A 27,480-nucleotide genomic window follows, 5' to 3' on the forward strand; every position below is an offset into this window, starting at 1 on the left:
GATAAGGTTTGTGAAGATTTGGTTTCCTCACGTAATATGTCCAAGAATACCCAAACTACAAGGAAAAGGAAGTTTGAACTAATTGACACAGTATTTCCTGTTCAGGTGTCATTGAATTGCATTTGATGAACAATTCCATGTTTTCTATCCAGAATAGGAATACAAGTCACAACGTTATCAGTGTGACTCAAGAACTTTTAGAAGTTGTAGATGATGTGTCAGTAACTACTTTTACAAGGCGTTGGAACATTTACACGAGCGCCAACAATGATGTCACTATTAAGCCCATGTTGTAACAGTTGTTCACAATATTACACTCAATTTAGCGAAATTCCCATTTATAGAATAAGCTATTACTGTAGTTCCTATAGGAGGGCCTGGACCGATTTACTTTTCTCATTTATGTCCCTAGAGGCCAGAACACTATTTGGTAAAATTTAAATATATATATATGTGTCAGTGAAGACGATACTCGAGTAAGTTTAGTCTGATTTTGGCGAAATTTGACATGATTGTAGGGTTGGTTATACTTAAATGAGTCCGGGAACCAGTAAGATACGGTCATGGTAACAAGGTGTTATGGGGCCGTGGAAGTAAAACAAATTGATTTTTTACACTAACAAACATAAAAATGTCCAATTTGCATTACAGAAACTGTGTAGAGTTTTACAAAACAAATAATCTTGTACATTGAAACGTTGTTGTAGAATTAAAAGATTACGAAGAAAATATTTTAAAAAAAACTGTACATTAAAAATTCTTATGTTATTCTTAAGAAGAAAAGTAAACCGTTGTAGTTTGCTTGTTTATGTTTATATTTTGATCAAGTTTGGCAAATTTATTTTGAACTAGGTATAGATTGCACCAAAAACACTTTTTTCTTCCCTAAAGCAGCAAAACTTAGTATTCTTTAAAACATAATGTTATTTAAATAAGGAATAAATCGGACAGTTTCAAGAAAACAGTTTAGTGAAAACTTTACTTTTTTGGCCTCTGGGGACCTCAAAACAAAAAAGTAAAACGGTCCCGGGTCCAGGTGTCTGACCATGAGACCTACGGTAATAGCTTATTCCCTATATGGGAAATTCGCTAAAATGCACCAAAAATACATCAAATGCATAAAAACCCATAATTAATTGTCAGGTCAACAATGTAAAACTCTTTACATTGTTGAAATCAACTAATCAGCAAGATAAAACTACGACTTTGTAATCGTTAATCATATGACTAATTGTTATCACAATACGACATAAACACGTCTAGGAATGATTGATAAGCTGGTTTATCACAGCTGTTTACAATGTATGAACCATATTTACCTGTTAAGAGGACAATAAACTGTTTATGATCCAACCGGTTTGCCAGACACATCAACAGGTTTATAGCCAATAACAGTGAATATTGCAGTGTCAAGTGTGCAACTCACTTGCACTGGTTTTATACTCCATTCAGTCATGTAAAGAGTTCAAACTGGAGAATAGATACGTAATAGTATATTACGTCATACTGCATAAAAAACAGCCGTTTTAATGCATGCGTTGCGGGGCTAAAGCAATTTTACTTTATAGGGAGTAAAAATCAGTTGTTGAAACAGACGTAAATTTAGACTGTGACAATCGTATCGATCGAAATTATTTATCGATTGATTCATTAGGGAAGTTTTTAGCCTATTGTTAACGATCGCTCGACTAATCGATCGTATAATGTACGATCGTAATAGAGGAAATTATTGAATCACTTACTAAACAGCTGCTTATTTTCATTAGTTAAATTGAAAACAAGTTGGAAGTCGTTTTAAGAGGTTATCTTTACATAAAAATTATTTAGTTTTTTAGCTTAGTTTGTTATAATAGTGATTGCAATATGACGAAAAATATAGTTCACCACACGGACAAAAAGTGTCTTTTTAACCCTCGCTCATTTTCCGACCTCGGCTTCCCCTCAATCGTAAAACTTGACCTCGGGTCAAAAAGATTCACTTTAGGCCCTAGTGATGAAATATACTATTGATTAAACACACGTATTAATTATACACTCTCTTTAAACTCCGTTGCATGTTGTAGGTAAAACAACAGTTTGAATCTGATTTCCAAACAAATGTAAATTTTATTTCATACTTTATGTTTTCATAGTGTAAATCTTGACACATTTTTGCCTCCATTAATAATGAATCCGATGCGTATCTTATATTTTTAAATTACTGCGATTAAAAGCGGATTTCTGAATTTTTTCGCACTTAAATTTTCTTATAGATGGAAACATAGTCACCGATTTTTTTAAAAATACAGTACAGTATTAGAATTTCGCTAGTGTTGATGTATTTATGTTTCTTAAGTCAGTGGCGAGTTACGTATCCATTTCCAATTTTAATCTAGTAATGCGTAGATGAATTATTGCCATTTGAATCTTATCTAAGAGCTCTTTTGAAGTGATTAATTTAAATCTATATCACAGAATCTGTAGGCTAAATATCTCAAAATAATGTTCTAAGCTCCACTGGCCTAACAATGTTGTCTTTGACTGGACCACTGTGGAAGTGTAGATGTGGGGAAGTGCGGGGATTGTTCCCCTCTCCCCTCGGCTATAATGGATCTGACTATCGTGGGAACAACCTGCGCCGTTCAATTCATTTAATTATTCAATCAGTGACGTCAACACTTTGTCAAAAGTGAGGAAATTTTCGAACAACAAATCTGATTGGGATAAATTTATTATAATTTCCATAAGATCCCGTTTTTGTATCAGTAATGGAAAATGTTAAAAAATAATTTACAATAGATGCCGTTATTAAATTATCTACTAGCATAGCTGAACTGTTTTTTAAGCTGCCCTAGAAGGGGTTATTATTTTCTCAATAAATAATTAAGACTCTCGCATATAAACATTAAAACCTTTTACCTGATTTTGTTTGTCATTTATTTTAAACCGGAATTTACATAATGAACTAAATTCACAATTTTCTAAATTTACTAAACACAACGATTTTCAACGAATTTCCCATTTAGGGAATAAGCTATTACCGTAGGTCTCATGGTAAAACCTGTACTCGGGACCGATTTACTTTTTTATTTTGATGTCCCCATACGCAAAAACACCGCGAACCAGCGAGATTGGACCGCGGGAACTAAGTTTTATGGGGGAGATTTATGAGGTAAAGATAGTTTTTTCTAATTGTTGACCCTCAAAACTTAAAATTTCAGTACATTGAAGTGTTTTTGTACGGTTATTGGTTACGGAGAAATTTCAAATTTACAAATTCGCACGTTATTCTTATGGAGAATAAGTAAACTGCTGTAGTCTGCTTGTTTGTGGATATATTTTGATCAAACTTGGCAAATTTATTTATTTTATACTAAGCTATTAATATTTTACGAAAAACACACTTTATTGTCCTCCCTGTAGCAAGCAAATTAGGTACTCATTAAACCTAATGTTATTGAAAAAGATTTAATTGAAAACAAATAAGGCAAATGGAAATTCGCTTAGTCTGCAGGTTTGCTGCGGCGAGGTTATTTATTATGCAAACAGTGCTCATTTATGCCGTTGATGAAGCTAGAGACAGCAAGGCTCACCTACTAACACTGAATAGAGTCGTTATCAAGGACACAAGACATAATATATCCCTGTTACGCGGCAGCAACGGTTATGTAACAATAAGGAATTCGTAAATAGGTTTGATTGTTGATCGTATTTGATTGACGACCTGATCTTTGATTGTGGAGCTTGGGGAGCTGCGCTGGTCGACCCCAGCCTACCCTTGGGACCAGCGATAGGTATGTCGTACATCTTCAATGCTACCACCTACATTTGTACTCACCCTCTAGTATTTGTCTCCTTTTTTAATTTTTACCAAGATTTTTCCTGTATTTTTACAGAACCAAGTCATTCTGATGACTTCGTGAACAATCAACTGCATGTACTTTGTGTATTTTAAAAAGTAATGTTTATCTATTGAATTGTCCTTTTCGATGTTATTTCAAAATCACTAAAAATTACTAAACCTAATCTTTGCAAAATAAGTGTGTTTGTCAATTAATTAATAAATTATCAAATAAACTTTAAAGTGGTGCCTATTCGTAATCAATCAATTTCGATAATTTTATTTGTTCCTGAAACCCGATGGGTTGAAAATGTCCACATCAGTTTAGTTTTCACTTGGCTGCAAGACTAAAACCTCCAAAAAGTATTGCATCTCCTAAACAAAATTAGTTTACGATTTCCATTGGACGATAAGACCTATCGGTTTGTCCAATCAGGAAAGGGTCACTTGGACTATTGCTAGCGAAAACTTTCCATGTGTTTTCGTAGATATGAAAGGCTCCAAAGGACAGATAGCATTGACGCTAGTCACCCATTTTCATCACATTCGTCCTTCGCCATCAATCTTTGTCGATCAACAGGAAATTTCAATGATAAGAACTAATTTGGAAATAGTTCATTAGGTGTCGTCCTGGAAAAACTAATAGCTGTGTGATTCTTTCATCCTTTGGTGGAAAAGTTGAAGTCAATTTTTGAACAAATCGATCATTCATAGACATGAAACTCGTCAAATTAATCGAAGATTTACAGATTACTACAACTTGTATTACTATGAGTAATTGCATTTAGGTTAAATTCATTCAGGAGGGATGTGACAGTATTTAAAATTACTCTCTAGTCTTCATCCACGTGTTAAGAATTTGTATTCTGAATCATATTCTGGGTCTAGTAATTTTCCTTATAAATTCGGTTTACAGTGATATATAGTATATCTAAACACAAATCCAATATTGCCAGTATTTATACCCCCTTTCCAGCTGAAGCTAGAAAACGGTCCAATTTATCCTAAAGATCTTTCTTTACACTTCGAATCTTAAAGTTGTGATAACCGGTCGTAAAAATTGGGAAGGGGGATAAGTGGGCGCAAGTCAGGTGGTGACGTTTTAATGAAGGGGGGTTTGGTTGAGGATGTCCGCTGATTACGTCATAATGAACACAGTTTCTGTAATTATATCGGACGTTGAAGGCATGCCGACCCCCCCCCCCTCCCACCAACTAGGGGTGCCGCTACCCTATTATACCGGCCAACATCGATTCCAGTCTTATTTTTTCATTACCAAATTAATCATGCATTATAGGACTGATTGAGGTTCAATACTTCCTTTCAAAAGTCTTTGTGAGATATTGCCCCCCCCCCAGTCACTTTCTCGTATTGCAATATGTGGGTGTGTTTGTAACTGTGTTACTAAGAGATTTTTGAGGTGGGAAGGGGATGGTTTATGTCTATTGGGGGATCAATTTCAAGAACGTAGGGTGTCTAAATGGAGTGACCCAAAGATTTATTTTTAAGATATAACGAATATTAAAGCTGAGCTTGGTTTTAAAACTGCAGATGGTTCAACAAACTTTCATAATTATTAGTAAAATATAGAGATATTTAACTTCCAGCGAATTTCCCCCTACGTGGAGGAAGCTATTACATTGACATGGAAATACCGAGGCCGAGAACATCAGGGATTTTAGCGTTGAGCCAAAATAGTTCTTGTAAATAGGTGCTTGAAAACCAATCTGATAACGTAATTTCAAGGGGCGTTTACAGACGAAATGTACCTTAAAGAAGGGAGATTTTTTTTTCTTTTACAAAGCAAATTGAAAAATCTCAAAGATTTTCATATTTAAATTTGAATTTTTTATGTTCATATACTACTGCTTTGCCTAACAATGGTTATTGAGATTTCCAAGTAGTACTGAATAGCTGTGACTAAATACACAGCTCTTAGCTCTTAGTCAGTAACAATGCTACACAAGGTATCTGACTAATCCCCTTATCTATATGCGTCATATTGTTTGAAACACGCCCTCTCAAATCAGCGCCCCATCTCGCTGCTGACCTAAATGATATGGTGATAGTGAAAATTGAATTCCTGTGATTTGTACTGTTTTGACTAGATAAGAGAAGTGAACATTTGATTAAGTTGTTTGTAAATGAAACGAGGGGGGCTAATTGCACATTTAAATAGGCTACAAAACATGTAACCGAGGTTAGACGAACCCGACCTCTTTACCTTATTAAGACATGTGTTTGTTTGAGACATTTAATACTGGAATAAAAGTACTGATTTATGAAGAAATAAATTTTAAATTTTTTAGACCCTACCATAATCAGGTTACAATTAAAAAAAAGCCTATTTAAGATTCATTTACATAAACTTTTTCATCTCTTGTTTACAAGCTGACTGTGGTTAAACATTCAACTGAAGGATCAGCTGTTAAATTACAATTCACATTTAAACAGTTTAAACAGTTGATCAGCATCATTGTATCTTTAAAAGTGACCTATAGAAATATATGAAACGCGAGGTGAGTGAAGCCTTAATGGAAGTCAAAAAATTATTCGTTACCGTTCGGCCCTTCGCTGGATCATAAAGCTTATGATGACACCTTAATGGTAAGAATCGGTTAAGTAGGACTTCTGAAAAAGGAATGTTACAGATAAACCCTTACCTATTGCATTAGGTAAATATATAATTGTTTATATGACACATTAAATTTAAGTTCAACAGGAGCAAACTTATTCAATTAGGTATTTCTTGTACTAGGATTAAATCAAATTGATAATGTAACTTAAAATATCGTCTAAAATAATTTGTATGAGACGAAATTAATTTCAAAAATATCCATTGATATGTGGTATTTTTTGCGCGGTAGGTTCAAATATGAGACTCATGTAATATATTATCAATCTGTGGAGATACAGCTCTGTTTTTATTCCACACGCGTTGGGAGCCCAAGGCGGCCTGATGTGGCTTAATTGCGGGCCACAGCACTTTGATGGCTTATATTGCTTAGCGCTACAAAAATTAAGCCAAGAAAATATATCCAATAGTCGTATCTGTTTTTAAATTTGTATTGTATATCTAATAAGTTTAATTTTAGTCAAAATGATAGTGCCAATATCAAATAATTTTTTAAAGAACATTATCATGCAGGCCTACAATTTAAAATTGGACGTAACAAATCGAAAAAATGAAAAAGGAACAATTTATAGTTTTTTTTTTAAATATCATAAATAACTTCAATACTAATTATAAAATAAAAATATATTTGGATTTAGATAAAAAAATTAACCAGAACGAACCACACAAATTTATACACAATTGCTTTTTGAGAAAATTTCTCTTGTATTTATTGCAAATTTGCAAAATTCTGGAACGTACTAAATAAAGGCGTTTAAAAATAATTCGCCTTGTGTTAAAAAAAAAATTATGAATGAATATAACAGCCACAAATCTGTAGTGTAAACGAAAATTGATATTGATTATTGAGTATTACACTTGCAGGATCTATTCGTTTAAAAGAGTTAGACAGTGTAGAAAAAGAACAATTAAATAATTTAAAAGGCAATTTATTTGAATATTTTATTTATCACAACAAACTGGATTAATACATATTTCCGATTGTTTATTTAATATCTTCTTTAATACATCCTGTAACTCTAAACTTAGTATGCCCTAAGCAACTGCGGTGACTTAATCAAAACTTTTAAAAATCCTTGAGTTACGAAAACAATTGGAAACTTAATAATTGTATCGTCTTCCATTAACAAAACATTGTTTTCTCAGTGAATCGTTTTTCATGAATGAGGGAGTTAAAATAAAACACCCGATGACGATACAAATTACTATTAAGGATCGCCATACAGTTTTCAACAGTATTACTTGTTATTTTGCTGTTCAATAGTAAAAGATTAATTGATGTCAACAAACATAGCTGTGAATATTTGTTAAAGATTTAAATTTTCAAACCTTTTAAACCGGATTTATAAATAAAACATGTTTTATTCAATCATACGGTACGTTTTAAACCAACACCGTTTGATTTCAAGTCCAAAGCGGGACAACGATTTGATCGATTACTAAATAGCTTCAGTTATGAGAGTTCCAATAAAATATATAAGTATTTCCCCGCCGGAGGAGACACCTATCTTTGTTTATTTTTGGATTAATGGATCTACCGTAAATTTGTGCTGTGAACCATTGGTGATTAGTGGGATTTGGACCGTGGACCTCTCATGCTGTACACGTCTCGCAAACGATATCAGAGAACAATATCATTTAAGCATATATTATCTTATCTTTACGTACAGATTGGGGAGGAATTGCTAGGGCGAAGAGTTAAAGTGACTCTGTTGGTGTACAGGGGAGGGGGTTAACAGTCTGTCCCAACAAGGATTAACCCCGTCCTGCCATGTAAAACAACAACCCGCTCCGTTCCGGTCTAAGATAGAATCCGTAATGAGAGATGCGCCTACTCGAGTTGATATTTTATTCAACGAATCAAATCCGGCGTAGAAGAGGCAACGGCTTAAGGGGCGCCCTCGACATTTCGATTTGGACTGAGTGAGCTCGGAATTGGTTCTTCTGGGCTACATGTGAAAAATACAAGTAGGGCGAAATTGAATAAAGGTATTGCATGGGGAAATCGCATCTTTAATACCTTTGTAGTGCCTCGCTATACGGGCTGCAATGCATTGGAGTCTTGGCTTTCAATAGTTGAGCATAAATATTTTAGTTTTGAGTTTCAAGATGCTTATGATGACGTCATTATGGTGGATTCATCTGTAACCAAATATTGCAGCAGATTTTGAAGATTTTTCTAATTAAACTTTCGTTGAAAATGTCACTTCGCAGTAAAATGTCGAATGCCAAATGTCTGATGATAGAGAGAACTTTTCGTTTAAAGTTTTGTAAATTGTAATGGCGATTTTTTGTAGTAAAAAAATGAATGCGGACCTTTTCCATAATTAAATACCTGAACAAAAGTCTTACGACGTTTCGGGCTCCGGGGTGTGATTGAATCTTCAGGTGGAATGGAACCTAAAATATTATGATTTGTATACTTAACTTTACATGCTCTAGTTTCCTTACTGGATATCAGATTCCATATCTCTAAACGTGAAACTAATATTACCAATCGGTACCAAAAATGTCCTTAATAACCTACAACGTAATTAAGTATGTTATACTTTTTCTCGCTACCACATTACACACAATTTTATTTATTCGGATTTTATTTTGAAAACATGCTTTAAAAATGGAGTATTTTTATAAAGCTGGCCCTTTACAAAAGCCGTCGCGATGCGGTGGGGGGGGGGGCACTAAATAAGGATGCAAGACTGTCGCATACCCAATGAAATATTTTTGCAGAGCCCCTTAAGCCCTTGCTTAATTGTTGAGGTCCGTACTAAGCCAGCTTACCCGCTCCCTGTCCCGGCACATCATCTTCTCTAGGCTAATAGTCGTATAAATTATAAACTATAACAGACTATCCAAGGACGTGTTAAGGGCTGAAACTTTAAATAGTTTACTTTATATAAATTGGAGACGCCATGACATTTAAAATTCTTGAAGTTAAAACTTTAAGACACGTGCAGAAGAAATATAATTGGTAATGAAAATTGATGGTTTTTTTCGCTTAAGCGTGTTTTTACTATTCTGTATCTATATCAATCAATTTTACTACAGAAAAAGATGTACTTATATCCTTTTTAAACTAGTGCAAAACCCATACAAGTTTTATTCGCAAAAAATAATAATTTGTTTCTATAGAAACGATTTTCTGTATCTACATAAATAACAATTATGTTGTGTTGATAGTAGTAGTAATAGGTATTGAGTAGAGTAGCAATAGTTTAATAGCCGAAGAAAGCAGAAACAATTCTGTTCTCGATTTCTGTTCGTCTGTGTGTGTGTGTGTCGGTGACAGTCCAGATTATGCTGCCTACTCCGAGAGAACTAGTTCAACTAAAATTAAGTTTAAATTATTTCACTTACTCACTAAATTTGTGACATTATCTTTTAATTTTACTTCATTGTCAAACTATATTTAAATGAAACAATGTTCGTTCAACAATCTAGTTTTGTGTTGCATTTCGATATTTGATATATTTCTCCCATCGTTTACTGAATTAAACAGTGTTTTAACTTACTAAGATCGTCCATGGAACAGGCTCACTGCTAGTTATTTATTGAGGATCTGTTAGAATATAAGTTGGTTTATAAAGAGTTTATACATATTATATGAAGAGCCTACACTCACTCGCTTAAAGTATTGCTGTTACAGGACTATACCCCAGAAGCAAACGAAAATATATAAACAAATAACAATGAAAAATACTGAACAGACTTTACAAAATAAGTAACAACAAGATTTAACAATGTTTGACTATTAATTTGGAACGATTGTATAGTGAAATAATTACCAGCTCAACCGTACAGATTGATTTAAAATCATCTGAGAACGATTTTTTTTCTCAGATGTTGAACGGTCAGTTCAAATCTCGGATGTTCAAATAATTATGAATCTCAAGGATCCTTCGTTTAAAGTGGCCCAGTATTATATTGAAGGTTCGTTATATTGAATGGCGAAACATAACCGGTTGAATTGGCCGATTTCATCCCTCACTCTTCAACTCGGCACTCAGTTTGTTTACCTCTAATTACTGAAAACATCTTCGTACGGACTCATCGTTATCGATTGGTTACAAAAACATCGACTATTAAAGCCGAGGAGATGGAAGTGTTTCGACTTTTTCGGCACTTTTTGCAAACAAAAACCTTGTAAAAATAGTTAATAATATGATGTATTAGGTTAGTTAGCTTTTGAGTTTTGCATATGTTTCAAAGTAAAGATATAGAAAAAATATGTGATAATCAGTGTGAAAGTGTAAAGAACTGACTAAACTAAAAGTGAGAACTAAAATACAGTAAATAGCGCAGCTTATCGAATTACAGTAGGGTCTAAAGGGAACTTGAAATACATAGGTGCAATCTATCTATTTTAAATTTTCAAACTTAACATTACCCATACAACAACTACGTAAACGTAAGGTTCATATGGAAAGCGAGCTGGTCTAGTGGAGCGTGGGGCTTCGGTCCCAGAGGCCCCGGGTTTAAATCCCGCCAATAACCAATTAAATTCATCCATGTGATAATGCCGCAACCCTCTAGGTATAGCCTGAAGTGATGTGTAAATACAGTTACAGGCTGAAACCTCTAGCACAACTAAAATACCCCCGCCGCAGCAAACCTGCAGACTAAGCGAATTTAAATTTGCCTGATTGGATTTACTTTAAAATGTCTCTTTAAAAATATCACATTTATTCCCTATTTAAATAGCATTAGTTTAACGAGTACTTAGGTTCGCTGCAACAGGAATGGTAAATAAGTGTTTTTTGTTTTTTGTAAAATGTTAATATTTAGAATGAAATTAAATGCATTTTCCAAATTTTATCAAAATATGTTCATAAACAAGCAAACTACAACAGTTTAGTTATTCTCTATAAGAATAACATGGGAATTTCAAATTTACAATATTTTGGAATTATCTCCGTAACCACTATGCGTATAGTAAATTTCAATATACTAAATTATTAGTTTTTTAAGTTTTACAATATGGTTTCAAAAGAATTTGCTATTTTGTTTTTAGGGTCAAAATGGGAAAACTATTTTTACCCTATAAAACCCCCCATAAACACCCGTTCCCGTCGTCCGATCATGCTGGTTCGCGAACTCGTTCGAATAAATGTAGGTTTACACGTTTATACCAAATTTCATCAAAATCGGATAATCTTTGCTCGAGTTATCGTTCTAACGGACACATATTATATAAACGCCTCTAGGGACCTCAAAACGAAAAAGTAAATCGATCCCGGGTCTAGGTCTTACCACGATACCTACTGTAATAGCTTATTCCCTATATGGGAAATTCACTACAAGTATGTCTTGACTAAAATCTAAGAACGAAACGCATAGGCTAAAATCCACTACTTGCGGGACTCTATAAAACCAGACGATGACTTTTGTTTTATGAAATATATATTTATATCCAATGCTTATTTTCTGCTGCTAAAAATGTAAGTGTTTATTAGGCCTACAAACGAAGTCTGAATGTTCTACCTGTCAGTCCACGTTGTACAGCTAACTGAATGTTTTATTAATTACACTATACTCGACTGCCTTCACTTTGTATCAATTGTTTTTTTCTTACTTTTTAATTGGAAAAGTAAATTGCTATTGGATCTTTTAATGTGATAGGAAGTAAATGAAACATTGTAACCAATGTCCTTGGAAGGTTCCCTTGGATTTATTTTTATACGATTTAAAGCGAATTTTACTGTTTGCATGTCAAAATATTTTTCAAAGATTGTAAACGAATGGTCTACAGCTACATTTTACAGATACTATCATTGACATACAAATAATCCAAGGTAATTTGCTATTCCGTGGTAATTATTGATTTGGTCGGGTTGAGAATAGTAGTAACACCCCTCGGAACAATATCTTTAACTTTTGAAAAGTACCTGAGGGTTTAAAGCAAAATGAAATACAAATTATAAGATTCGTCGTATTCCATAAGTTTTTTTGTATAAAATAATAAAATATACATACTGGCTTATATTATATCACGATGTTCTTCGCTTTATTGAAAGAAAATGTTTTTTAATATGAACTAAAGAAGTCCTCACTAGTCTTTCAAAATGTTGATGGAGATATTCTTAAGTATGATATAACATAATTCTTTATTTACATCCCTGACTTAAATGACTCAACAGCAACAGCTGACTGACATCTAATTCCCACTGTAAAATCCCCGAAGTATGCATAAACGTTCTAAGCATCCAAGATACAAGCTAGGACGGTCGGAGAAAAAGCGTTGGTATTTATCAAAATAATGATAACGAATAGGCCAGAGCCAGCCAGAGTTGATATGATGATGTGGGGGGAGCATGTGCGCCCCATGATTTATCAGCTACTGTATGGTGTTGAGGGGGGTTTGGGGGGTGGAAGCCCTCCTAACTTGATAAGTGTCAAGTAGAGAGATGTAGGACCCACCACCTCCCGTCAACTTTAAGTAGTTGTCCAAAGAAAGTCCGACTTAAGATTCTTTTCTGTTCCCTTTTTCTGTTTGTTTCGCCCTTACACTTTTGCTCTCTTAATCCACCTCTGTCCATTGCTACACTTTTGGAGGTGATAAGTTGAAAAACCCAACATTGAAGTCAGTCGCAATAGTGGGTTGACGTCTTCCATTGTTTTATTGACTTCTAATTTGTTGTAGTAATGTTTTTGTATGCCATATCCTAGTTAAACGCTAGGAATCGTTTGGGAAAGAATCGTGAACATTTATTTTATAAAACAAGTGCTATTTAAGTGGACAGTTTTATATATTTTTACACGACCTATAATTTAAAAAAAAAATAACGCATATTTGTCCGTTACTAATTCGAGAATGGAAGAGCGCACGTATTAAGCGCCCTAAATTGATATATAAATTCCTCCAAAAAATATGGTGGTAATTTTTTGACAAGGATATCTTAAATGTTGGAACCAGCTATCGGAGAACCCTCAGAAAAAAACTCGAGGTTTTATTCTGAGAGAAATCTGCAATCAATATTTTAATATAAATTCTAGTCAATTTGAAATAATTAAATTTCAACTAACAAAATATAAGCTTGGGAAGTTGATCAGTCCTCTCGTTCTTGTGCGGTGCTAAACTTTCCTATCCTACATTTCCTCTTACAGAATTACTTTCCTCACTTCAATTCCAGTGAGATTTAAATGTGTAGTATACTCTTACTTTGTAAAACGACTAACCGTTTTCAGGCAATAACTCAAAACTTTTGTCAGAGAAAATAATGTAGAGCCCTTTCTTAGATATATTTTCAGGACGTTCCAAAGCCAATTTTAATTGACTTGAACGTGCGAAACTAACTTTTAATCTAGGGGGCGACGGTGCAACTTCCGATTTTAGTGGGTCTACTTCATATTGGAACTATTTTACGCGATAAATGTTGTTCACGCCGTTAACTAGGAGTTGGACACATTGTTTGGGATGGGCGTGGACAAAGTCAAAGCAAGTTGTAATTTATTCATAGCCAGTTAAGTAAATAAACAGACCCTCCTGTCCATCAAAATGTCTCTAATTATAAACAACCAGGCCAACCTTTCCCGACCTCTGATGAGTGATTAGATATTTACAATACTTCTAGTGCTTGTAGTGACTAATACTTCAAAGCTGATAACAAAATACAGGGTGTCCCCGAACTCTACCGGCCTTTTAATGTACCATTCCTGGATCAGAAGACAAACTAAAATATCACGTTAACAATTTCCAAAACTCATGGGGTATGATGGGTTAGCCTCTGGATCAAGATAATGCAAATATAAAAGGTTTAATTTACCTGAAATGAAATGAAATGAAAATCCTTTATTTCAACAGGCAAAGTTAGGGCCACATGGCCCTTTCTTACACTTAACCTGCTTGCGTCGATTGATCCTTAAGTTATAAAATAACTACGGCCGTTTCGTGCTGCTTAAGCGAGCACATCTTCAGGTTGTAGGAACGTTAAAACATGGTCTTCTCATCCGTGGATGGAGTCGTCAGCACATTTAGGACACATAACACGAAACACATACGAAACATTCAAGTATTTACAATTAAAAAAACTTGGCCAAGTTGTCCGAATTCGAGTTGCATCTTGTTTTTTTTCACAAGATTGAAGACTTTTTGCACTGAATTGAAATTAGGTACATAGATTAATAACGCGAATACCTACTTTGAGAAAAATATGACTTTTTTTGTTATTTTTATTTAAAAAATAGCAACCATTTACATTTTTTAAACTGAAATGACATAGAAACTGCATTAGTAAAGCAAACTATTTTGGTGATGTATTGTCACAGGGAATTTTATTACAATTCCAACAATACCAAATTAATGAAAATTGGCTCATAAATAAGGATAAAACATATTTTCAGATACTGTGTGTGAAGCAATATCTGCTGTTTGGAATGAATATTCTTCTTTCAAATGTTACCTAACTTTTGAGCGAACCTTGTGGCGTTTTCCAAAAAGCTTTGTAATCGGTGGAATTTAAATTATTCCATATATACGAAAAATTTAAACTCTTAATAACAGAACAGCATAATTTATATGCATGCGATACTTCATATACTTATTACTTAAAGTACGTTCTCTTATTAAAGTTTTGACAAATCTTGAACTTTTAAGTGTCATTTAGTCGGCCTGTGTCAAGTTTTTATGACTTCCAATAATAATCCTTCATGATGTAGTTATAAAGTTAAATGAGACCTAGTTCGTAGGCTGTAGTTTAACTATTTGCTGTGATCTTTGTATGTAAGAACTTAAGAAATAAACTGCCTTATTTTTATATGTAGGGAAATTTGCAACATGGGAAACAAATTCATCATAAGTTAGTTCTTCTTTGTAACCACAATTTTAATCTTTTATATACAATTTCTTAATTGTCACCTACGTATATTATATATTATTGGTAATATGTAATCAAAAGAAAAAATAGTCCACTTTGCCATACATAAATCGTAAAAATTAATTTAAATGTAATTGCATGCTTGAAATACAAAAGACAAACACCTTCCATATTCTTATTACCACCTATAAGTAAGCATTTACATAATGAAAGAAATTTAAAATGTATATGTTTTGTCAAGGTTCCATAGTAAACTGTAAAAATGTGGAATCCTGTCATTATTTCACACAGCTATCAACACAAACATCGGTCAATAGATTCGCTTTCAATTTGGTGAGCTATTCATATTTTTATCCGTCTTTTGACATCTGCCCTTTGAAGTTTCAAACCTTGGGTAAATCCTACCCTAATTATATCTGCATCAATTTTATATCCGCTTACTTCGAATCCGTCAATCGTTACGTGTGTCGTGTTAACGGTCAGCCATATTGGGTTTCATGTACTAAGAATGGATCATTTCAATAAACACAATTTTATGTAAAAATTACATTACTATTTGGACATTTGGCAGACCAGCGTTATTTGATTGGGGGTTTCCTCCCATAATTTTTGTTTCTGATTTGCACTCAAATGTAATTGTCTAATAATTTTCTTAAATTAGTAGATAATTATTGTGAACTTCTTCCTGTTTGTCAACTTGTATTTATTGTTGCTATTTATTGTTGTATTTATTGTTATCTCGTAGCTTATTACTGTTCTAAATTGTATTATTCCTTAAAATTTTTTTTTTTTTTAATCTTAATCATCATTTGTATTGGCGTCAGATGTTGAAACGATAAATAAATAACATTTAAGGGCATTTTTGGCCATTTAAAAAATAGTGTGAAACAGAGATTAAATTGAGAACTTTTTTTATATGATTTCTTATTAAAAATTAAGTTATGTCAAAAATTTTAGCCTAGTGTGTTTATGAAAAATATAGTTGTTCCGATGAACTCTTACATTATTATTTGATTTATTTGTGTTTTTAAATACCATCATTTCCTTTACAGCATTGAACGTTTAGTGGACAAAAGTTTTTTCACTTTTTTTCGTGAGTTTTTTCTAAAGTTTGTAGTTTTTAATATTCATCTAAAAGTCATCTCATACGTTTTCTGGAACTCCAAATATTACCTGAAATGTAAAATTTTACATTAGGTACCTACTTACCTTGTATAACTCGAATTTATATGCAAATTTCATGAAGATTACAATCGGTTGACGATGACTGGCCTGTTCTAGGTCTCAACATGGCGACCGCCTATCCTTGCAACCAGGATAGGCTTATCCAGTGCGCAGGATCTTTGCGAGTTCTCTCGGATAACCAGGAGTTTGGATTCGCCGCCAAGAAGGAAGATCTGGATCTCATTTGTCCGTAAGTGAAACTTTCAAATGGAGAAATATAATTTATTTGATCATATAAAATAGACAATTTGTTTTTTCCTTTTTGGTCCGAGTAAAACTGTACTAAAAACCGTGCGTCACTTTACGAACTGAAACGTTTATCAGTGATGTCCTCTACTTGGAAGATTAATATTTCCGTAGTATTCAAGATAAAACCTCTGATGTCTTTGTACTATTTAGTTTCAAGGCCCAAAAATAAATACAAATTGCTCTCTGAAATTGGGAACGTTTTCCCCCATGTTATGTGTTGCCATACATTGCTTATTTCCTTGCTCGTCCTCATACAATTTGTCATTCTTTCATTGAATTTTCAGATTTTAAAATTTAAATGACCCATTAACTACAATATAAACTTATTGAGTGTAAATTTATTTTGAATTCCCTTTTATCATGAACCTGTTTGAATACAATTTAAATGAATATGTATTTGATATAAAATTGGCTTGGTCAGTACAAAGTTTGTTTCCAACTCGAGTTAAAACGTTTTTACATCCCAGTTTTGGCAAGACAGCCACAGATATCAAAAGTTTTTAGCACAAGTTTTTACATAGGTTGACCACTTCTCATGCTTATCTCTTGCACAATTACACCACATTATTCCATCAGTTAATTTATCATGCTAGTAATCTTTGGTCCACGGCCTTGTTAGTAATATAAATTACATGCGGTATACCGCAGTTCATAGAATGTTCAACCGACATCGCTTTTATCGCGAAATGCGATATTATATTGATTAACATTCAAGCAGACAACTAAACATTTGATTTAAATCTCGTGATTACGATATCGAATAAATAATCGAGATATTTATCTAGTTGCGTATATCCACCCTAATTTAGAAGCACATTCCTTACTACAATTCCTCAGGAAATGTCGTTTGTGAATTTTATGTCCGTAGACTATAATTGACCCCTCAATTCGCCCAGATTGATACAATTGCGGCCGACCGCGAGGGGAGGGAGCCAAGGGCGTTTTGATATCGGCACTTGATCCGAATGTTTGTCAACAGTGTCATCGCGCAGGTGTCTACTAAAATTACCCAGGGACGTGTAGAGCTCTGTTGAGTCTCGGAGTGGAGCCAACATCACTGCCAAGCCCCCGGGTCCGACATCTCTACCAATGGAGAGAGAATAGTTATTATAGAACATATTGAGGAAAGTGGCACTTTATTTAAACGAGGGAAAAATATTTATGCATGGGGCTATGTGCGTCAATTTTATCGAGAAATAAACATACACTTTGCACACGAATCGCACATCATATTTTAGTCTGACAATTGACAAATAAACAATCTGATTCACGTTGTTATTCCTAAATCATAACGTAGTTTGACGTTCATAGTTTCCCCAAGGTTATTACTAGGTTATTATTAGGTAGTAAATTTCGTACTAGATATTCAGTTTTCTCTGGATTTTGATGTGGCATTTTATTATTATAATCTTCTCAACCGTCTATTCCTTCTTAATAAAATCAACGGTCACAATATTGTATTCATTGTAGCCTATATATTGAAATGTGTCCAACAAACGTTCTCACAACATAAAGGTTAGTATTTTTCATAACTGAGCACTGAGCACTGTATTGTTGAGGTGACAAGATTACGTAAATGCTAACTTCAAAATTCTTTAAGCGTAATGTATATACTGTTAATGCCGTTTACATACTGTTATTATCTTCATAAATGATTGTTTACTTCGATTTTCAACGAAAACACGGTTTTTTATGAGATTCTACATGTACAAATCAATATGGCGCACCATTTCATGTAGATTAAACAATACTTCGTCTTCATTTTATTTGGTTCTGATATTATTCCGAGTGAAAAAAGTAGTAGGGATACTTTAAAATGTTGAGAAATCATCAGCTGTTTTGCAAACCAATTCAAGTGAACTTATATAATTTTGTATGACTACTGTAGAGAAAACTAATCACAACTCAGAAACATCTGATAAAAAAAAGCTAACAACGATATCCCACCAAATCTTTTTTATATTTGAGTTAAAAAGTTAAACTACGTATATTTTCGTTGTCTCAAGTTATAGAACGAAATAAATCTTGACCGATTTTTCTTAGCTTACAGAATCACCTTAGTTGGTAAACACAGGTGATGCAATTGTGGGAATATTGGTTACATAAAAAACACTTTTAAGAATTGATTGAAAATTGTTTGAATATAGTATTCGGCTAGTTAAAACAGTTCTGGAAACTCAGTATAAATAAAGGTATTTTTTATTTATTCGAATCCGAACCCTTTTGTGTGTTATCGAGTGTTGTGTGATATTACGTCGTAGTTTCGCAGACGTTCACAACTTAACCAGCGGTGGCGGGTTTATTTACTCAATTTGTTGACAATACGGTATTGTTCGTTATCAAATGCAAATATTCCACGGTACTTCACCTCCGCTCAACCGAGGAAAGCGCCGAAACAGCAGCCCTGAACAAACACTGGCGTTTGCTGGCCGCACAAGTCTACGATGAATACCCTATATAAGTTAATTTTCTTTTTACCATCTAAAAACTCTTAAAATATCTTCATTTTGATTTTGTTTTATTTACATTATTGAATATGTATTCTTAAATTTCGGGAATAGAAACCCGCAATGAGAATTTGAGTTTTCCCTCCCCCGTTAAACATGAGCTGGTAAATGGATTAAATGTTTATGCTGCAGTACTTTCTTTTACTAGATTATGTCTAGATGTGGTAGGGGTTGTTTATTTAATGTATTAAAAACTGGTGGACATAAAAAAGCATGCTATCAAACATAGTTTCACATGTCCGTAATTCTTTACTTAATGGTCAAATGCCGTTTAAAATCTCAAAATTGTTTTCTATGCGATAAATGCATTACTGTGACTATTTACAAACTAAAAATCGTAAAATCCTAGTAAGACTTTATACAAATCGGACACCAGTTTTTTATGGTGATCGGTTTGTGTATTTTCAATTTGTATCTAGTCTAGCTACCATTTTTCAAGTAGTTGTCAGCAAATGCAACTATACTAAGTACCACTTCTTCTGCAGGGACCTGAACGCAGGGCTGCGATGTATCGATGAGTACACCAGGAAGTGCATGGCGCCCCATCAGAGATCGCACTTCAACAAACTCTACGCAGGAAGTTCTATGGTGATTCAGGAGATCTGCCAGGAGGGCCCGTACCAGGATGGTAAGTCTATCTAAGTTCTGAAGTAGTTCTAATTTCTAGCAAGTTCTAGAAATATATAAGTTCATCTAGACAATTATAATTTGAGGTATAAGTAGATTTTGCTCCTCGTTCAACTTTCATTTCACTGGCCTTGGCTTGGAACGCCTTTAGAAACATTTATTTTAAATATGAGTTGTGATGTAGTATGCCTAATCCTTAAAAAATACCTTGGATGCTATTTAAAAGCTTTATTTGCAATTTTTATTTATTTAGACGGAAACCCCATTACAGTTGATATATGTTCTAACAAGTACGAATAATATGAATACAATAAGTGAATATAACTATGCATAGATAATCGTGTGAACAATAACTGCAATAAACTATGGAAAAGTGTAGTCCTAACTATAAAATAATCAATATTGACATTTAAAAATAAGGCAAGAATACATGTCTTGAGATATTGATTTGATCTCAACCTGATTAAACAGGATGAAGTTAAAAAAGGTAAAATACAACTGTAACCGCAATAATCTCGTCAATAACTTAAATAACAATTAAAAGCAAACAACAAAGCGAAAATTATTTAAATTTGTGACTTGTATTGGGGAAGTTTTTATACTATTTCCTACAAAATCTTGACTGAAATTGAACTTTTAACGAAGTACTGTAAACTGAACGAATTCGAGACAAGTGAAAATATGATAACCTTCTGAACTGATAACTCTATGAATAATTTCGATTCCTATATATATTTACATTTAGTGACTATCTATAACGAGAAATAACATTCGAACTAGGTTTCAAAATAAACCTACAAAAACCATTGATTTTGAACTGATTTGTATATTTTTATTCTAAAATTTACATTATACATAAAATTAATAAGATTACGAAAAGGATTTCACAAACTTCGCATGCCTTTTCCAAATTCATGGTAGGACTTTGAAAACTTGTGAACCGGGTTTTATCCGGCTTATACAGGTATTCGCCTCTCAAGCTGTCACTTTTGTTTCGTTTTTTGACCATACGGTTGCGTAATATGATTCGCCTTGTCCTATCTGCGCATGCAAAATGATTGACTACTTTTTATTGAATTCAAACGTGTTTAATTTGGGACAGTCATTTTGATAAGAATGTAAGGTGTAATTATCATTGGAATGTAAGATTGTATTGTATGTCGTATTTTATGAAATTTATTAATGTTTCAGAAACATGTGACTGTATGACATTACATACAATCTTAAAGCTTTAAATTATTTTTAATTCTGTGTCAGCACAGAAATTAGAAACAGTTTTATAATATATACATATGTAAACGCCCAAACATTAAATTGTTTGATGTAGTCCAGAAATTGTTCATCTTTTATTTCTAAGTTATTTGTAATTATTGTTAACCCTTATGACGTATAGGCACCAAATAATTTTTTTTGATGCGTTTTCTAGGATCCTTACATATTGCTTGATTTGAAAATTAAAAACTTAAAACCTACAGTACCTTAACAGCAGGCCAATTTAGAATCATTTTACGCACAGGACCTTATTGTGGTTATTAATGAAATTTCCCAAGATTTACAGTAGATTATCTTACAAGTTGATTTCACAGAATTGCACCGACTACCAAAAGTCACAACCGCGTATTTTACAACGACGAAACGAATCCTTACGAAACTGTGACGAAAGCTCGAGGGGGCAAAACTCGCTCAGGCGTTGAGGGCAGCCAAAACCCCAAACGCGCAGTTCCGTTTGATGGGCGAAGATAACGTAGGCACACAGTTCACTTTTTGTGATTTATTTAACCGAAAATTGCCAAGACACTCCTAAATACCTGGGGAACTCGGAAACGTTGCGACAAAAACTGAAGCAGGTGATACCGCTATCTCAGCCAGTTCAACGCTTTTGAGGCCCTAAAACTAAACATTGTTTTAAATTTTGAGTGGTCTGGTAACGGTTTATACGTGAAAGAATTGTGAACATTATTTTACTGTATTTGAATAGCATTGATAAAATACTTAACCTGCTAGTATAAAAGAGGTGAAGCCATACAGTCACGTAAAAGTTAACACAAATCATTAGATTTTACAAAGTTTTATTGCGGACATTTTCCATCACGATGGTAAAATACACAGTGATGGAAAATGACCACAATAAACCTTTGAACATTAACTCACCATCACCAACAATGAACTTTAAACAAAGAAAAGTCATAAGGCTTTGTAGTATCAATGCGTTAAGTAGGCTTGGGATAATGAGTTGTGAAATAATTCCACAAACTGTTAGCTTTAGTTGAGATTCTTTGTCACGTCTTAGAGAGAAATAAACATCATTATAGGCGATTCAAATCCCTCGATTGATGACTAGCACAATACTATAAAGTCGACGCGACACCTGGTTTTGTTAAAATTCTGATGTGTTCACACTACATCTAGGTGTTATTTTGTGAAAGTTTAAGAAATAAATAATATGTTGTATAAACATTTCGTCGACTTTTTACAATAGCTGAATAGATGTCTATAATGAATATAAAATACTCAAACCCTAAACTAAAGCAAATATATACGTCAGGTAGCATTGCTAGATTTTCTAAAATATTTTAAAGATTTGCTAAGTAATATTACGAACAGAAATCGTTCATAAACGGTCACATTGTTGTTGCTTGATTAATAAAATAAAATAATCTAGTAAAAAACTTACAGAATGGACAGTAGTAGTGTAGACAAAAAGAATTAAATATAGACTATCAGCCGTGCTGTGGTAACCGTGGTTACCGTAGGTTATGGCGCACACCGCTGGGAGTGTCGTGTAGTTACGTAGCGCGTACGCTGTTAGATGGCACTCCCAGTGGTGTGCACCAGAACCTATGGTAAGTGCAGCACGGCTGACAGTCTATATTTAATTCTTGTTGTCTATGGTAGTAGGCTGGACAAAGACATTCATTATGAGCGTTAGAGATATCACTAATAAAGATGCATTAATTGGCGAGGACAACTCACTGATGAAGTCTGGGTTGACGAGCTAAATTTCTTAATCTAGTCTAAGTGAGCTGATGGTCAATTGAGTCAATGTTCAGATCTGCCGTCTGGTTTTATTATAACTAAAAATAAATATACCAAATTCTAGTTATTCGATAATTGTTTGTTTTTATTCCCTTAATAAATTCCGAATAGTATCTAAAACCGGTTACTACTGTATATTAAAATTATTATGATTCGTAAACTAATACTTATTAGTATTTTCACTGTTCTTATTTTAAGGAGGAGGTGCATAATTTAAAAAAAAATACGAGTAATACCGTTGCTTACTCCAAACTTAAAAACACCCCAAATATAATCTTTAAAAATATTAGGATACAAATGTTGAAACAAACTGCAGCTTAATTTTTGTAAATGAAATCTTTTTCGTTTGAAATAAATTCGGGTTTCTTTACAATGCTAAACATAAATAAATTAAGCCTAAAATAATGTTATCATCTCCCAGACATTGTTCTGATTTGAGTGAGGCAATTAAAAAAACGTTTGAAGGAATTGCTGGGATCGTTTCCATAGCAGTTCATAAAACAGAAGTTTCGGGATCTGACTTCATTTTAAGGGTGGAAAGAACCTAGAAAAATCGTTAATAGATCAATTCCAAAATTGTTCCATATTACTAAGTTCCTGTATTTTGATTGAAGTTTTAACTTTTACAATCATAAATTCTTAATCGTCGATGGCAATCAATTACTTCTTTGTAGCATCATTAATAAAACGCAAAAAAGTATGTATACTAGTTTGGTTTAAATGCATCAAACTATTTTACTTCATTCCCATTTGCCTTCAACGTTCAAACAATAAACACTGTAGTACTACAAGCTAGCTCAGCAAATTATAATCGCTTAAAAGAATGTCTGCTTGTTCTCCTCTTCATTCATATTTACTTTAGTTCGTACACACACTGTAGTACTACGAGCTAGCTCAGCAAATTGTAATCGTTAAAACGGATGTCTACTTGTTTAGTTTAAATTCATTGAGATAGGTAGGTACTCATCTTCATTCATATTTACTTAAGTTCGTACACCTTGTAGTAATACGAGCTAGCTCAGCAAATTGTAATCTTAAAAACAAATGCCTACTTGATCAGATTCAATTCATTGGAATAGGTAGGTACTCCTCTTCATTCATATTTACTTTAGTCTATACACCTTGTAGTACTACAAGCCAGCTCAGCAAATTGTTAATCGTTAAAACAAATGTCTACTTGGTCAGTTTAAATTCATTGGGATAGGTAGGTACTCCTCTTCATTCATATTTACTTTAGTCTATACACCTTGTACTGTAGTACTACAAGCTAGCTCAGCAAATTATAATCGCAAGCTTTCATCTGTGTTGATTCGTTGACACTTTTATAACCACGTCTTGGCAAGTAAACATCTTTGAGACAGAATGAGTCATTCATTCATCAGCTGTTCAGTGTAGGCCGTACACACAGAGAACGTCACAGATTACGACTTTTGAGATAACACTCCAAACCCAGTGATAAGAGCGTATCGTATGCGCTCGACCTTGCCGCCGGCTTACACGCGGCGGTCCCGTTGCTATAGGCTGTTCATTGAAATTATTTCTGTCCGCATCGAGGCTACGCTGAAGAGAGAGGGAACATTTGACGTCACACATCGCCTGATCTGTGACGTAGGCACACACCTCCCGTCACGTGGCTCCCCCCACTAGAGCCAAACTTGAGACCAGACCAGACCAGACTATAGACTAGAGTGACTATCGCCGTTGCCGCCGAAACAGCGTTGTCAGCGTTTATAGCGCGGCGGGAGGCGGCTCATTCTCGGTGGCGCGGTGGGCCCCCGGAATCTTGCCCCCGATAGGCTAATTCATGTGTACTACCGGGAAACATACCCACCTTTAGCAAATAAATTTGCATAGCTCAAAATCACCCACCTGGAAACTTACACTTCTACCAGAAAATTAATTTGTACGAAGTTTTACACCCCACCAGCAAAGACTAAGAATCTTTACTAGTTTATACACATTTATGTTAATTTTGGAGTGACAAAAGAGCTGCGTTATCAGGGTTTCTATGGTATTATGATTTCGAAACTCATCAAAACCTATTGACGTAGCTATCATGATACAAAGCCAGAAATGTAGAATCCAGAAAATAAATCACTAAATCTTGATAGGTTTCCTGGTTAATAATATGAAAAAATCCAAGTAACAAGAGCGAGAAACCGGGGTGGGAAACGGCATTTTATTTTCGAACCAATGCATAAAATGAAACCAAGCGTTGCAAATAAGTAATATTCGTAAAAATTTACTTTTGAAGCAAACACGATTCGTTCCAATACATGGAGTGGTCCTCAAGGAGTCGAGAAAAACTCTGAGAGCATAGGTCGAGTGGTTCGCTAAATTAAAGATCTCTAAGAAAACATAATATCGCAAATCCAACTTCAAAAGGTTCATCCTATCCAAAATGGCGGTGGCTAGAAATTACGAACCAAGCAGGTTTATCAAAACACTCGGTATCAAAACGTCGCGTCGTCGGCTCAATGGGTTTGCTCTTATGAAGAAACCTAAAACCGTGTTGTTAAATTCCAAAATCATAAATTTAGTTTTTCATATTTGCAAAATTGTATAAGATATCTCCATTTCAAGGAGCAATTTTCACGAAGGAAATTACATCACTTGGGATAACGTGCTTCGTGACTTAAAATATCTCCGTAACTATTAAGTGTATCATAATAATATTCAATGTTGAATAGTTTGTCTTCTACTGAGCTTTCTTGACATTTCTTGAAAAGGTCGAACGGAAAAGTGCAAATAAAACGATTTTTGGTGGTACACGGCCCTCAATCCCTTATTCCCATGGTATTATGGAATTGCTCTCCAACTATTCAAATAGATACTAATTCTCCTTCTTGAACTATGTAAAAATCAATTAGATCTTGATAATAATTCAACATTTCCAACAATAAGTATAAATTTCTACATTATGGGCGATTGTTATTAATGTATTTAATCCTTTTTTATCTCTCTACTTTTGTTATCAATTTAATAAAAAAAACACACATTTTGAAGCCTATATTTGCCATTTTATAGACATTTTTATACATTTTTCATAACATGCATAGTTGCCGTTATTGCTTTTTGGTAAGTCAAACTGATTTGTATCTTTTCGAAGCACTTGGACCATGTATTAGATACTCTTTATGCGAGCAAGCCCGTAAAATACAATTATCCTTTAACCCTTGCAATAAGGAAAATAACGTAATATGCTACACCGTGGAGACAGGTGCTTTTGTTGAGGATATCCGAGATGAAATTCACACAAATTAGTTTGTGGCAAGATTTGTTGTGTTTATTTTCCTTCGACGCATTAATTGGTTGTGTAAATGCCTTGTCCAAGGCAGCCATGCCCCAGCGACCTCCAAACTCATATACTGTACTAGAATACCAAGGATTAACATCGCTAATGGTTTTCCTATTTCGTTTAACAGTTTAAGTATCGCATTTTAAAACTTTATGTTAAATTTGTATTTGACAAACTGTAATTATTACGAAAGTAACGAAATGTGGTTCGTGGTTATCTATGGGTGTTCTACAACTACTCTGATATCAGAATTTCTTAAATAAGTGTTCTTCAAAGTGAATATATATTTCGGAAAATGGTCCTAGGTGCTGATGTTGATCTTTAGTTCCAAAATAGAATCAAAGGATTAAAAAGTAAAGGAAGTTGGTGGGGTAAAACTGAACTACGTTCAACCAAACCACAGAAAACATACCCTGTGACCAATCTGACAAAGTTCAAACCTTGTTACCACTGTTTGTAATACATTTGATAATTAGAAACATTCTTAAGTTCTTTGACAAAGTTGTGTTTTTGTAAATATAATTTCCTGCAGGAAATTTCTAAACGAAATAGGTTATTAAGAAATAAGATATCCATTTTACTCACCCAAGTTCCAAATCTTTCCAAACTTGAGCGTCATCTGACAGTGTATTAGTGACGACCTAAGGTTGAGTCTCTATTTAGCAATGTTTAGATCAAATACGCGACAAAGGTCAGTGCCAGCTTGTTCAGGCTACACGTATGTCTACGTCATAAGGCTGACCAAAAACAAATGGCAAACAAGTCGTGGAGGTAAATCCGGAATAGAAAACAAACTATGAAAACCTTACTGTCGGTCATGTCCTTCATATGCCGAGAATACAGTGAAACCTCGATAACAAGTCATCCTTGATAACGAGTGTCATTTTTTAATCCACTAGAATTTATTTTACGCCCTAATCACTTGTTATTGCACACCTCGATAAGAAGTCAACTTTGATAACAAGTCTTATTTAATAGTCCCCGTATGTCTTGTTATCAAGGTTCTACTGTTTACGATTTACGATTAGTTAGAAAACTATATTTATACATCCAACAACCATATATTGATCAAAATTAAACTTTAACACTAAACAAAAAAATACTGTTTACAAATCATCTGCTTATGAACAATCATTTATTACAGATGCATTGTAAGAAACATTACCTTACCGGAAACAATATCATAACACCTTCCTCAGCGGAAAAGAAATTGAGGCACGAAGATTTTTTGTAAACGTTAATTATTTTATCATTTGGATCGAGCAAGATTA

The 27,480-nt window shown here is 33.9% G+C and overlaps 1 protein-coding gene across 1 annotated transcript in view; it reads left to right on the forward strand.

Moving 5' to 3' along the window:
* Window positions 1–27,480, forward strand: part of LOC128998600 (uncharacterized) — a 54,479-nt gene that overhangs the window by 8,308 nt on the left and 18,691 nt on the right. The window contains exons 2-3 of the mRNA XM_054424810.1: window positions 16,550–16,682; window positions 19,734–19,876. Of these exons, the coding sequence (XP_054280785.1) occupies window positions 16,550–16,682; window positions 19,734–19,876 (276 nt within the window). The remainder of the gene's footprint in view (window positions 1–16,549; window positions 16,683–19,733; window positions 19,877–27,480) is intronic.

Source organism: Macrosteles quadrilineatus, unplaced genomic scaffold (genome assembly GCF_028750875.1).
Source record: "Macrosteles quadrilineatus isolate MER2022 unplaced genomic scaffold, UCM_ALF_1.0 Scaffold_7__1_contigs__length_78375512, whole genome shotgun sequence".
NCBI classification, from domain to species: domain Eukaryota; kingdom Metazoa; phylum Arthropoda; class Insecta; order Hemiptera; family Cicadellidae; genus Macrosteles; species Macrosteles quadrilineatus.